Source organism: Diachasma alloeum, unplaced genomic scaffold, assembly GCF_001412515.2.
Source record: "Diachasma alloeum isolate Michigan unplaced genomic scaffold, Dall2.0 Dall_scaffold_01743, whole genome shotgun sequence".
NCBI lineage: Eukaryota > Metazoa > Arthropoda > Insecta > Hymenoptera > Braconidae > Diachasma > Diachasma alloeum.
The window spans coordinates 14,330-28,376 of NW_021681830.1; the positions used below are offsets into that span (position 1 = coordinate 14,330).

The 14,047-nt window shown below is 37.2% G+C and overlaps 1 protein-coding gene and 3 non-coding genes across 4 annotated transcripts; all 4 read right to left on the reverse strand.

The window, feature by feature from the left end:
• Positions 1–197: 197 nt before the first annotated feature.
• On the reverse strand, positions 198–316 carry LOC114841642. The gene has a single exon (XR_003783187.1). It is a non-coding gene; the product is annotated as a 5S ribosomal RNA (ribosomal RNA).
• A 374-nt stretch (positions 317–690) lies between these two features.
• Positions 691–809, reverse strand: LOC114841641. The gene has a single exon (XR_003783186.1). It is a non-coding gene; the product is annotated as a 5S ribosomal RNA (ribosomal RNA).
• Positions 810–2,480: 1,671 nt separating this feature from the next.
• Positions 2,481–2,599, reverse strand: LOC114841640. Its single transcript, XR_003783185.1, has one exon. It is a non-coding gene; the product is annotated as a 5S ribosomal RNA (ribosomal RNA).
• Positions 2,600–3,943: 1,344 nt separating this feature from the next.
• On the reverse strand, positions 3,944–11,511 carry LOC107046708 (phospholipase B1, membrane-associated-like). The gene is made up of 5 exons (XM_015269384.1): positions 11,488–11,511; positions 8,619–8,795; positions 6,062–6,354; positions 5,813–5,991; positions 3,944–4,155 (listed from the first exon to the last, which is right to left on the reverse strand). Exons 1-5 carry the CDS (start codon positions 11,509–11,511, stop codon positions 3,968–3,970), a joined length of 861 nt encoding a protein of 286 aa, XP_015124870.1. The 3' UTR covers positions 3,944–3,967.
• Between the last annotated feature and the right edge of the window lie 2,536 nt (positions 11,512–14,047).

Here is a 14,047-nt window from a genome sequence, read left to right on the forward strand (position 1 = left end):
CCAAACAGTATTTACTACACTCCTATATATGGAGAAAAAGAGCTCCATAACCTTCAACTCAAAAAACTTCATGAACTCGTCGATCCCGCAACCAAATTTTCCATTTGTCAAAAATGACAACGAATGATCAATTAGTTGCAAAGTAAATGAATATTTGAAAAATATGATTGTTTATCAGCGAAAGATTCAAAAGAAAGAGCCAACGGCACGTGGTGTTCCCAAGCGGTCACCCATCCAAGTACTAACCACGCTCAACGCTGCTTAGCTTCAGTGATCGGACGAGAACTGGCGAGTTCAGCGTGATATGGTCGTTGGCTGAAATTCTGTTCAAAAAAATTTCGAATATAGCCTAAGAATTCGTGATCCAATTAAAAATAGAGGTGAAGAACTAAAGGCCGTTGAAAATACTGTAAATTTCATGAAGTGAAATCAGGAGTAACTAGTGTCTTTAGCCGAGTGAAGGCCAAACAGTGTTCACCACACTCCTATATACGGAGAAAAAGAGCTCCATAATCTTCAAATTAAGAAACATCATGAACACGTCGAACCCGCCATCAAATTTTCCAGTTCCCAAAAATTACAACGAATGATCAATTAGTCGTAAATGAAAATTTGAAAAATTTGATTGTTTATCAGCGTCATTTTATTGCACGCTATCACCGCGCCTGAAAAAGGAAAAATTCAAAAGAGAGCCAACAGCACGTGGTGTTCCCAAGCGGTCACCCATCCAAGTACTAACCGCGCTCAACGCTGCTTAGCTTCAGTGGTCGGACGAGAACTGGCGTTTTCAGCGTGATATGGCCGTTGGCTGAAGTTTTGTTGGCAAAAAATTCGAATATAGCCTAAGAATCCACGATCTAATCGAAAATAGATATGAAGAACTAAATGCCGTTGAAAATAATGTAAATTTCATGAAGTGAAATCAGGAGATACCAACAGTATCTTTGGGCAAGTGAACACCAAATAGAGTCTACCATACTCCTATGTGCCGCTAAAAAGAGCTTTTCAAACTCCATAAACTTATCGATCCGGGAATCAAATTTTCCAGTTCCCAAAAATGACGAGTGATCAATTAGTCACAAAGTGAATGAAAATGAGCAAAATGGGTTCGGAAATGAAAATAGAGAGTATAGATATTTCAAGATTTGGTTAGAAAGGCACTCCAATCTAGAAAATCTAGAAAATAACGAAAATCTAGAATTTCACCGTTACTCCTCCTGGTAACCTGTACTAATTTGTGTAAATGGTAGTTAGCAAGAACATATTAACATTAATAAATTCTGAAAGCAGATGGTGATTGTAAATCGTTTATGGTAAACAATGGTACACCAATACCATAGGCCATCGATTAAATTCGAATATACGTAATTAATTAATTTTTTATATATTTTCCTTTTGGGGTTCTCCACCAACTACGTCCTCGTCGTGAGTCCTGGGTTACGCCAAGAATTGGTGAGGATTGAATTCTTCACCAGGAATCTGTTGGTTCCTTTAAGAACTTGGTTACCTCATTGAAAGAAAAGAATTTTAATTCTTCAAAAAATGAAGTTATTGCCATATGAAATTAATTTCATTTATTGTTGTAAGAAGGTACGAAGGAGTTGAAGAAGGAATACCTTTCATCCATTAAATTTAATTTAAAAAAAACCTGATGGATATAATAATAAGAAAGGACCACAACAATACTCCATTCAAGAACCCACAGCTTATATGTTTTTGCATCAAAGGAGTACATAGTACCTTTGAAGATATTCGAATTCTAATGTTATTATGCCAATCATTACTAAATCATTATAAAGATGATTTAAATACTAGACGTGAAATAAATGAATTGGCCAGGCTAACTGATTTACCACTAATTTGGGTCTACTTTGTCACCCATGATTCGTGCACTAGTTACTCACGGATGATCGTAACAATTCCTTCTCTATCACTGAAACTGCGAAGAATGTATTCTGTATAGCCTGGTGAGAACCCCGAAAAAAAGGATTCGGTTACAGACTTTTTGAAATGTGAGATATGTGTATAGCCGTTTAAGGTACTTTAAGTTCGAACCAGAGCAGGAAGAGTTCAGAATTCCAAAAAAGGCTCAGATCCGTTAGGCTGGATCTTCAACTGATCAAGAATTTCCTACCATACCCTATCACGATTGAGGTCTAACGTTTCGGAATATCCGAACTGGACCAGGAATGTGAAGTCTATTTTTTCCAGATTTGACTGATCAGAATAGGATCAGAAGTAACTGAGCCATACCGGATCCAGATAATTTATTCAGAAACTGACCAGGTCCTTATCTGAGAGTTCTGATCCGAAAATCCTGACCAGTATTGCATCTAAAACTGATTTATACTCAGACAACCTGAGTGAAATTAGCACTCGGGTGGTCGCCAAATTAATGAAAATTAGTAAAATTTAATTGCTTATCAGTGATATATTATTACCTATTAGCACTTCTGAAAAAATAAAATTTTAAAAGAAAGGGCCAACGGCACGTGGTGTTCCCAAGCGGTCACCCATCCAAGTACTAACCACGCTCAACGCTGCTTAGCTTCAGTGATCGGACGAGAACTGGCGTTTTCAGCGTGATATGGCCGTTGGCTGAAATTTTGTTGAAAAAAATTTCGAATATAGCCGAAGAATCCACGATATAAATAGCATTGAAAATGTAAATTTGATGGAATGAAATCAGGAGAGACGACAGTGGCTTTGGCCAAGTGAGCACCAAATAGAGTCTACAACACTCCTATGTTCGACTAAAAGGAACTTTTGAAACTTCAACTCAAAAAACTTCATAACCTTATTGATCCGCCAATCACATTTTTCAGTTCCCAAAAATGACGAGTGATCAATTAGTCGCTAAGTGAATGAAAATGAGCAAAATCGGTTCGGAAATAAAAATAAAGACTATAGAGCCTTCAAAATCTCGTTAGAAAGGCCCTCTAATCTAGAAAATCACGAATCTAATCATTTCCCCTCCTGGTAACCTGGTAATTCAGAAACTGACTAGGTTCTTATCTGGGGAATCTGATCCGAAAATCTTGACCAGTATTGGATCTAAAACTGCTTTAGACCATCAGAAATTTCCAGAAAGGATTTTTTTTTTCGGTCTAAACAATTACCGGATGAAAATATCACTCATAAACTTGAGTGAAACGGGTTAATGAATTCGCGATATCGCTCATTCACGTCACAAGAATCTTCCTCTTTACACCAATACTCAATTTTTTCTTGTAGTAATGGAGAAAAGGATTGTGGCAAGAATTTTTTTGGTTCCAGAAATTTGTTTTTTCTCTCGAGGGTAATCAGTGAATATGCATTGATGTGATAATATAGTTATGAAGTTAAGATCAAGAACGAAAACGAAAAAAAAACCTCTCACAATCACGTTGTGAAGAGTAGAACAAGACAACTTTCCAAATAAGATTCTGATAAAAATATGATTGAATTTGATGAATGTGTGAGCTATGGAATGAACACTACAGAAAAGGTTTTGATATTCTTCAGAAACTGATTTGGAATTCAAATTTCATTGATACCTAGCAATGAAAATGCGATTAAGAATATTGTATATACGTAGGTAATTGAAATTATTCAGAGGGCGAGACAGGACAGAAGAGTGAAACGCGCAGTCTCCAAATGTCAAAGCTTTTTTTGTCCACGTGTAGATGATAACATGATACTTACATTGACTGTTGAACATAAGGATGTATATCGAGTAATGGTTGTTTCCCACATGCGGAAATTACCATTGTCCAATCGTCTCAAACAAGACTGGAATTCCAAACGTACTACAGAGAATGAAATACTCGAAAATTCAGGAGAAATATATAACTATTTTGTGTTTCAAGCAATCTTAAGTGACCAAAAAATGAAGTCAGATATACAACTACCGTCATTTTTGTAAATGTTCTATATATTCAGTCAATTCCTATGCATCCATATTCATAGCATTAATTTGAAAATCCAATCAACAGTTGTTGCTTAACGTACAATGTGAAGAATTTTTCCAACTATTATAGCTGTTGTACAAAGTGCCATTATACGGCCTTTCCATCGTAGGGCACGGAAAATGTCCAACGTCATAGACCGGCTCGTCCCAAGACCGTGTCTTACGTCCTACCGGTTCGATTAGATTCCTCCAAAGGGAAAAGGCAGCTGGAAAGGTATAATCATCAAGTCAAGGAATGGAGAAAATTCAGAAACAATCTCCGTGAAACTAAAAATCAAGGTTTTTACGAAATTATGGTGGCCCAAGCGACTGCATGAAATTAAACTTCTTTGAGACAACTCATAATATTATGGAAACTCAGTTTGGGATACGCCATGAGGCAATGGTAATGTTAAAAATCGTTAAATCAAGGTATTCAAATTAAATCCAAGAGAATAAGGTAAGGCGTTTACATCGAGGGGCTGGTCACTCCTCAATCCTGTGGCTCAATGATTTCCCGAATGGGATGATTTCCTGTGATTTCTTGAATGATTTCTGTGCATTCTCAATAAAAACTGGAAATCATGATTTCTTTCGATTTTTCGTGATTTCCATGATCTATAGTAGATTCTGATGATTTCTTGATGTCAAGAAATCACTCGAAAAATCATGATTTCGGGGCCAAAGTGGGGCATTTGTCGATAATCGCATAAGGGTAAGCTTCTGGGAACCCAAGAGTTTAGAAGGGCTTTGTGCATGTAATAGTAAGAATCAAATGGCGTATGCATAAGAAGATCATGAGGGTCAGACGGGATGGAGATGAGTGAGCTCGAATAAAAAATTAAGGTTTCACTTTTGAAACTACATGAAAAACGATTCGAAAAGATGAATTTTTGTATTACAAATGATGAAAATACTCCGAAGAATCGAACTACGAAGCCGTTTTATTTATTAATTACTCCGTTTTTCGAAAAAGGGCATTAAAAAAATAATTCGATAAAGGTGACTAGATTAAACCGTCCAGTTTGAAAAACAAAAAAAACTGAAAAATTGAAAATTAAAAATCGCCGACAGAAAAGTTTTCAATTGACTCATTTAAAAACTGAAAAGGAGTGAAATGAAACAACTCAAAAGTAAAAAATTGAAAATTAATAACCCCCAACGAAAAAGTTATCAATTGACTTATTTTGGTTTTTCAGTTTTTAAATAAGTCATTGTAGGAGGGGAAATAGCCTATAAGAGATGACTTTTGAGGAATTCTCATTTTGAGAATTATTATTATTTATTTTGGACCGAAAAAGTAAGGCTTGTATGGATCCGTGTTCGATTAAAACACTAGGATCCTAAGGTTCTCATTAGCATCGGATCCAATGCAGATCTAGTCGAGATTTGACTGACCAGAATAGAATTGGAATTTACTCCGCCGCATTAAGTCCCGATACTTTGTTCAGAATCTTATCACACGCATGAAAAAATTCAATGAACAACCGAGCGAATTCACTAGAAAATTCTATTGGAATTCGATGGGGTTTCTATAGGATTTCTATTGGAAAATCCTAGTGGTTTTTCGCGCCGATTCTATTGCATATTTGATAGGTAAAAGCCAACATATTTTGAATTTCATTTCGAATTATTTTTTTGAGATTATTTCTATTAGCATTATTGGGCACAAAATTTTTTTGTTTTTTTGCTGAATTTCGTTTTGTTTTGCATTGCAGAATCCGACTTGGCTCATGGGCTCATATCAATCTGACAATGAGTCGATGCTGCCTTTTCTGTTTTTTTTTATTTCAAGAAGATTTTTTTTTAATCCTTTGATTTAGAGTTACCATTGGATATTTCTTGACTTGGCTTTGATTCCGATTCTAACACAAAAGAACTTACTCCTTGCATTTCCAAGTGGACTCAAGTGAAAACAATCGGCCGAAAGATACCGATAATCCGAGATTCCATTCGCTAATCGTGGGAGTTTGATATCAGTAGTGAATGGCTGAACAACTACGGCGAATTCTTCAGTTTGGAATTCCGAATAAGTTCCAATATCTTCATCAATCGACAGCCACCTATTGATGGACAAATGATATTAATAAGGCTTACGTCAATTTCAAGAATGGTAGAATGAAACCGACAAACCTTCTCATTGTCTCATAAAATTCTTGCCTTCGATACCTCCAAGCTAAGCCTAATAAACAGGGACAATTGAAATTCGTCGTCAAAGCACATAATTTCGATTTTCCCGTCGTTTCAACAAGTGTTTTCAAATGTGGGGGAGGTACTAGCGCTATTAAAGTTCGTGGTAGATTTTTCTTCAGGATTCGGAGAGTTTCAATTATATCAGCCTTGTGGTGGTCCAAAGATACCCTGGGTGGATCATCCCAACATATGTCATTACAAAAATCGAAAGCTCCGATGAAAAGCGTAATTAACTGTGAATTAAAAAAATTCTTTTGTACATATGAAGTTTTCCTCATTGTCGAAAGCTCAAGCACATTGTCATTTAACAATTATCATGATTATTGATTATCGTGATTGTTAATTATCACGTATGAGAAAATTTCATAGAAAATCCTGTCGGATTGACTAGGAAATCCCATTGCAATCCTATGCACTGAGAAACAAATTTAATTTGGATGAGAAATGATGTTCAAAATCTGGCCTGCATTTTGGGCCAACTCGTTTCCCCGTCCTTTACGAAAATTCTCAACAATCGACGAGCACGCACGTAGTCGTGAGCGTGTTCCACGGTGGTCAGTACATCATCGATTCTGATCAGGAATGAATCACAGAAAATTATCCGGGCGCACATCGACGCAATTGTCGGGAAATTCATCGGTAAAGTTATCGAACATCATCGTAAATTATCCGGTCAATTATCTAAATATTCCGTGTTTGTACAGTCCACGTCGGTAAATAAACTATTTATTAGAAATTCATCGAGTGTATATTTCAGTGCACTAAGTTTTCAATATAGTGACAATCAACGAAACTCATCTTAAGGATAATCGGGCGAGGAGAAAATGTAGGAAGTGAAGCGGAGGGGTTTCTATTGTTTTGCTGCAGAAAACCAATAGCTCAACAAAAAAAATTTTCCCGTTCGGATTCAAATTTCAGGCAATATTAGGGAGTATCTCCGGTTAAAAATTATTTTTCAAGCTAATCATATTTATTTGTATTTGTTCCACGCATTGAATGGTTTTCAGATTGTTTTTTTTTAATAACTGAAAAAATATTAATCCATGCGAAAAAGTGGTAACATTGTCGGTAGTTTTTTTTTCACCAGGAGTTGGTACCACTGGCTCGAGGGAGCTCCAATCACAACGCTTCATCGCTCTCTCTCTCAAGAGACGTTTAAATTGACCGCGCTATCCCCACCCGATCGATACTTGGGACCTCGCTGCTCGTTTGGGCTGCGCGCCCAGAAATTTCATTTTTCAGTACTTTTTTCGCTATTATTAATAAACAATGCTCCTAGGCGACAATCTTTTTCACTCAAAAAATCATTGATCACATGTTCTAAATGTGTCTAAAGTTTCATGACTTTGGCTGCATTTTTTCCTTGGGTTTTGCAGTTTTTTCGGTGATTTCCATAAGATCACGGATTAAATGACCACTTCAAAAATTCATAATAAATTAACTATGCTCCTCACCAATCTGAAACTTTGCTCACGCCTTTTCCATCATTTAAAGAATACGTAAAAAAAAGAAAAAAATGGCTGCTTTTTTCCAACCCTCCCAGCTCGCCCGATTATCCTTAATTTATTCTCCGGCAATGATTCCACTTCACTTTCCATCCCGACCTCCCTATCATCAAAATCCCACAATATTTTTAACAGACGCACTGTAGCATCAATTTTATTTGTGATCAAGTTACTCAGAGGTATCAATTATTGTCCATAATTCTTTGAACAGCTGCCGTTGAGGATACGACTGAGTTTGAATCCTAGATCTCAAGTTCCTTTCTACTTACCGACAATTAATCTAGAACAAATCTAGAATAATTTTATCATCTCTCTTTCGGTTCTCTCTTTCGATTTAACAACCAGTTGTTGAATTTCAACAACTATGTGAATCCGAATAGTATTTTCTAGCCGAATTAGGAGTGAAATAAAAGACATTTTTTCAGGAGAAACATAGCTTTCACCCTTAACTCTCCTGAACTGGCTCAATGAGCACAGCGCCGCCTTCTCTCGATTTTTTTCTTGGTGCATGCAAAATTATGTATGAAAAAATTTGTAAAAATTAAAATGCCTAGTTCAAACTTTCTAGAATGGACTGGTAAGATTCGTATCCCTTGAAAACTCCATGAATACCATGAAAAATAATAATTTAGTGAAACTGGTACGGAAAAGCGGCGCCTCGCCGCCCGGAGCCAGTGGACTTGTGTAGTCGGTTTGTAGCCGCGCTGTTGCCAGGTCGTTCGTTTCAGTTCAGACATACTAGGAACTTCAACATCTTTATCACGTGCCATGTTTGGCGTCTCATAAAAAACGCGAATTAATTTTTTTTTAGAGCATAAATGGTGTTTAATTCGAGAAAAATGTGTGCAGTGTAGATTTTTATTCACGTATAGGGCTCCAATGTGGCAACACAGCGCTAACCGTCACACGGGCGGCGCGTTGCTCACCGAGCCAGTGGACTCGGGTGGGCACCGAACGCTAGTTCAGGAGGGTTACCGTGATGTCTAATGTACCTTCCAATGTTTATTAATATCAACACGAGGATCATTCACTATTCGATTGATCAAGCTTCGAGCCATAAAGGGCATGTCCCTCGAAAACGATCCACTCTCAGCGACATTAAATTGAGACGCTGGATTATGGGTCGATGTGTCTCCCAATGCATATCCAACCAGGTTTGGATTAAATTCCTATTAAATCAGTATACAACCGAGATTTATTCACCGAAAAATCCAATGGAAATGTTCAATTTTCGTGCTGAAGGCGCCTATTTGAAAAGCCGGGGACGAAACTGTCAGATCTTGGATTTTTTCAAGGGGAAAGTCGGTCAAAGGGTCACGAGGGCAAAAGTGTCAGATCTTGGATTTTTCCAGGGGAAAAGTCGACTTTCGCCAAAATCGATTTTTTTAGCCGGGTGAACGTTGATTCCAACTATTTAAGCGCCGGGCTATTCAGAACTCTCAAAAGTATGTGGAAAAAGTGAAAGCTGAAAAAGTTTTCTTTTTTCAGATTTTCAAAGGGTCAGATTTTCCGTTTTCCCAGGGGGAAATGTGAAAACTGAAAACAAAATTTTTTCACCGGGGGCGAAAGTGTCAGATCTTGGATTTTTTTAGGGGGAAAGTCGGTCAGAGGGCCACAAGGGTCACAACGGTCACGAGGGTCAAAGTGTCAGATCTTGGATTTTTCCAGGGGGAAAGTCGACTTTCGCCAAAATCGAATTTTTTAGCCCGGTGAACGTCGATTCCAACTATTTAAGCGACGGGCTATTCAGAACTCCCAAAAGTATGTGGAAAAAGTAAAAACTGAAAGTTTTTTTTTCCGATTTTCAAAGGGTCAGATTTTTCGTTTTTCCAGGGGGAAAGTCGACTTTTGCTAAAATCAACTTTTTTAGCCAGGTGAACATTGAGTCCAACTATTTAAGCGACGGGTATTCAGAACTCTCGAAAGTATCCTATCATAAAAAGGAGAAAAGAAATCGATCCCGAAATATCTTGAAAATCTCAAATAAGCGTAAACGTAAGACTGAAACCGAAGCGCCACTACGAGAGGAGATAAGAAGGCGCGTGCGCAGCTGATGCCGTATTATCAAAGAAGAGTCATAAGACCCAGCCAGGAACTGACAGAATCCTTTATATGAATATCATGTAATAACAAGCGGGTTTCTGATTCATGTGAGAACCATGGAGTTTCAAATCAATCGAATTAGGCTTTCCTTGTCGTCTTGTCATCAAATAAAAGTGGGAGTCTTCGGAGAATATGAAACGCACGCCTCATGCTTTTTTAGAGATTTACATGAATTGAGTCAGGCTAAGGAGAAAAGTCGCAATGTTGTGGCGAAGAAGAAAAGGATGAAGGGGTAACAGTTGGAGAGGGCTCATTCGCCAGTCTTTAACCAGATTTTGAATGGTGAAATATCAATAAAATTGCTCGGATATGTTTTTTCATCACACTGTAACGAAAAGTGGACTTTTCGGCACGCTCCGCGTGCCTAAAAGTCCAATTTCCGCCACATTGTGATGAAATAGTATATTTCGATACGAGTGAGACAGAATTTTCACGAGTGTGATTGGCAGCCCTCGGCTTCGCCTCGGGCCGCCAACTTCGCACTTGTGAAAATTCCTGTCTCACATGTGTCGAACAATAGTTTTTGACAGTGATGTTACGTTCAGCGAGTGGCGAACTGTGCCTTTTTTCGTTTACTAGTAAACGAAAAGGCACTTTACGACACGAGGTGAACGTAGCAGCAGTGTCAAAAAATATTGTTCGTAACTCGTGAAAAAATGTTTTTTAGCTCGTGGGATTATATCACTCGCCTTCGGCTCGTGATATAAACCTCCGACTCGCCAAAAAACACTTTTTTGCACTCGTTACGAAATATACTATTTTGTCACTGCTGCTACGTTCAGCCCGTGTCGAAAAGTGCCTTTTCGTTTACATGTTTCGACTTTTCGTTTACTAGTAAACGAAAAATGGCACAGTTCGGCACTCGCTGAACGTAACATCACTAACAAAAAATATAGTTCGGATACACGTGCGACGGGGTGTTTTAACTCGTGTGATTGGCAGCCTTCGGCTTCGCCTCGGGCCGCCAACTTCACACTCGTTGCCACCCCGTCACACTTGTATCGAAATATACTATTCATAAACCATTTCCTAAATTTTTTTCGTTCACACCTTTTTCATTATTCAAAAATTGCGTCCACATTATTCCACAACTGCGCAGGGGTCGGTTGTGGACATTCGAAATCTGGGTTCGGGATGATGTTTTATTTTTACGAATATTCTTCTAATTCCTAACTTGTTTAATCGAAATCAAGCGTCTTTCTGTTGGACAAACATCCAAATTGACTTCTAAAAGTTGCTATTATATATCACTCCTGCCGGGAAAAAACGCGAACAATCTGATATTAATGGGTGCACGGAGAGAAATTTTTGATAAAGGTTACCCTAGCGTTCTATAAAAGTGTATCATGAGTCATCGTTTCCTCATTTCTATCCCGAAATTTAGTAAAAATTAATATATGATGATCAAATTTTCTTCTACGTTAGAGAAATTTTATTCTACGTTAGAGAAATTTTATCCTGACGCATAATAAATTTTACCCTTCCAGTCCAGTAATTTTTATGTAGATAACAACGAAAATTCTAGAACGGTTGGTAAATTTTACTCTACCGGTACAGTAATTTTTACTCTACCGGCACGGTAATTTTTATTTTTATCAGGATAAAATTGCTCCAACGTAGAATTAAATTTGATCATCACATATTAATTTTTACTAAATTTCGGGATAGAAATGAGGCAACGGTGACTCATGGTACACTTTTACTGAACGGTAGGATAATTTTTATCAAAAAGTTCTCTTCGTGTGGGTGCCCCTTAACCATTCGCAAAACTGGTATCACCATGGTATCACTACTGAACACTTGCTGTTGATGCGTGTCGAGAAGCCTTTCAACACACGTAATAATCGAACATTCCTGGGACTATCAAGAACTGTCCTTTGGCACATGAACAAAGGAAAAATATGAAAAAAGATGATAAGGAATAATGCATAACTTGAAATTCCTCATGGACTTGGAATTTTTTATGAGAACGAGTTCCGCACTTTTGGCATTCAACCCGAGAACCGAGGATAGATTTGTTCCTAATGCCTACTGAATGGAGACTAAATTGGACAATGATCAAAACCATGTTCGCAAGATTCGGCTTCGATGATTGCAACAAAAAGAACGTATGGTGGAGGAGACCAAGCTGTCAAACGAATAAAAATGGACAGTGAAATAAGTGAGTACGTATCCGAAATGATATGAAATTTTTCCTAGAATAGATGGTAAGATATGGAGTGTTTACTCACCAATCCACTTAATATGCCCACGTCTGTATTTTATTATGACATTTGAATGTCAATCAGAACGATCTCGGATTTTCGGGTAGCACACGCTGATCACTTCATCTCCAATATTTTACAAATCATTTGATGTATTCAAAAAGGCGTTCTTTAGTAAGAATGAAATCCATGGAATTACATCAGGCATATGTTCACCAATATTTATGATCAACTCATATCAACTAGTCATGGAATTACCTCAAGAATTTTCATCATTACGTGACCATCATTCGACACGTGAAAGGCTCTGCATCCATAAGTAGGAAGCATGGGTATTATTTACATGAGGGTCATGTTATTGCATAGGAGGCTGGAAATTTTCAGCCGCAATTCCCTTGCATGCTCCAAAACATACATGTATAGATATTTATATAAATCTTATATATAAAGGAGAAGCCATTTTCGAGGCGACTGACGTATCAGCGCACAGCCCGAACTACAAGAGCTACGAGCATGAGCTTTTGCCTACAGCTACCCTTAATGACGTAAACTCCCACTAAGGGAGGGTTTTTCGAAATTCACCCTCTCAGGGGGTGAAAAGGGGGCCAAATTTTTTATGCGATTTCGAGAACCGCTCAAGTTAGAGAGTTGAAAATGCACGTTAGATTCTCCTTTCAAAATAAGAAGACACGTATTTCTTATTTTCTCGAAAATCCACCCCTGAAGGGGTTGAAACGTAGAAAGTTCTAGAAATTTCCACTACTTTTGAAAGGTTTCTCGAGTTTTCTAGAAAGTGAGGGAATATTCTTCGAAACTAAAAACATCTATTTACCCAATGATAATTAAAAATTCTAGAACTTTCGGGAGAACTCGAGAAAGCTAGTTATTAGACAAATTATTCTCATTTCTATTATTATCAGATAGTTCCTTGAAATTTTCGCCGTTTCGTCGAATGTTCTCAGGTTTTATGAAGTTTTCTGGAAAATTCGAGAAATTTCTCAAGTTTTCTCCTAAATTCGAAAAACTTCTCACATTTTGCAAAAAAATCGAGATTCAACTCGAACTTCAACTTTTTCTTCATTGACTTTGACTTATCACGAATAATATTTCCTTCAATGTGATATCATTCATTCATTTAGGAATGAATAAGAAAAACAATAATAATGATCATCATATCAATGATCATATCAATTGTCATATTGATCATCATATCAATTATTCTGCATCAATTTTGAACTGGCCGATCGAGGAGGCGCGCGCTTCGCCCGCGCCTCATGTGGTTGGTATATGCATATGCGTAGGAAGTGAAGGTCACAACGTGAATTCTTGACTTAATTATGGATTTTTCATTTAATAAGTTTTCTTCATTTTTGTAATTTGATGGAGCATTGAACTTTATATTTAGTGATGATATAGAAAGCATACGAATGATTTGTTAATAGTGATGTTGGTCTTTTGTTGTAATTTTTTGTACACAATAAAATATGTCTCGATGAAGAAACCTAATCTTTCTGTCTTTGAATTTATATTAATTGATTGAAACCGTTTTCATAAGCGTAATGCCTGGCACAAATTGAGGGAAAAGAAAATTTAAAACGATTGGAAAATTGTTTGAGTCAATTCTTGAAATGTCCCTGTTTGGTATAGTAATTTTTAAGGCAGCAAGCCTCACTTTATCGTGTGCTCTAGGTAATTAGATGTGGGCGACAAAACTGACCGGTCAGATGACCGCCATGACCGGTAATTACTGCGCCGAGAATCTGACCCTATGGTCAGAAAAAAAATGATGATTGCTCATAAGCATGAAATGATTTTTAGGGAATTCCTTCAAAATTCTTGAAATTCCAGGAATTTTTGCAGGTATTTCCTGAAAATTAAGACAAATCATCAACTGAGGGAGAGATTTCTCAGAATTTTCCTGATTTTTTATTAGTTTCTCCCAAATAATTAAACTGAAATTTACAGCTCCCACGGATTTTTCCATGAAATTATAAATTTTCAATGACAAAATTCCTTGAAATTTCAATGAAAATATTACTTGTTAGAAATTTCCAAGACTCTTACCGGAAATTTCAGTGAAAATTTGTTAACAGTAAACACTGTATGGAATGAAT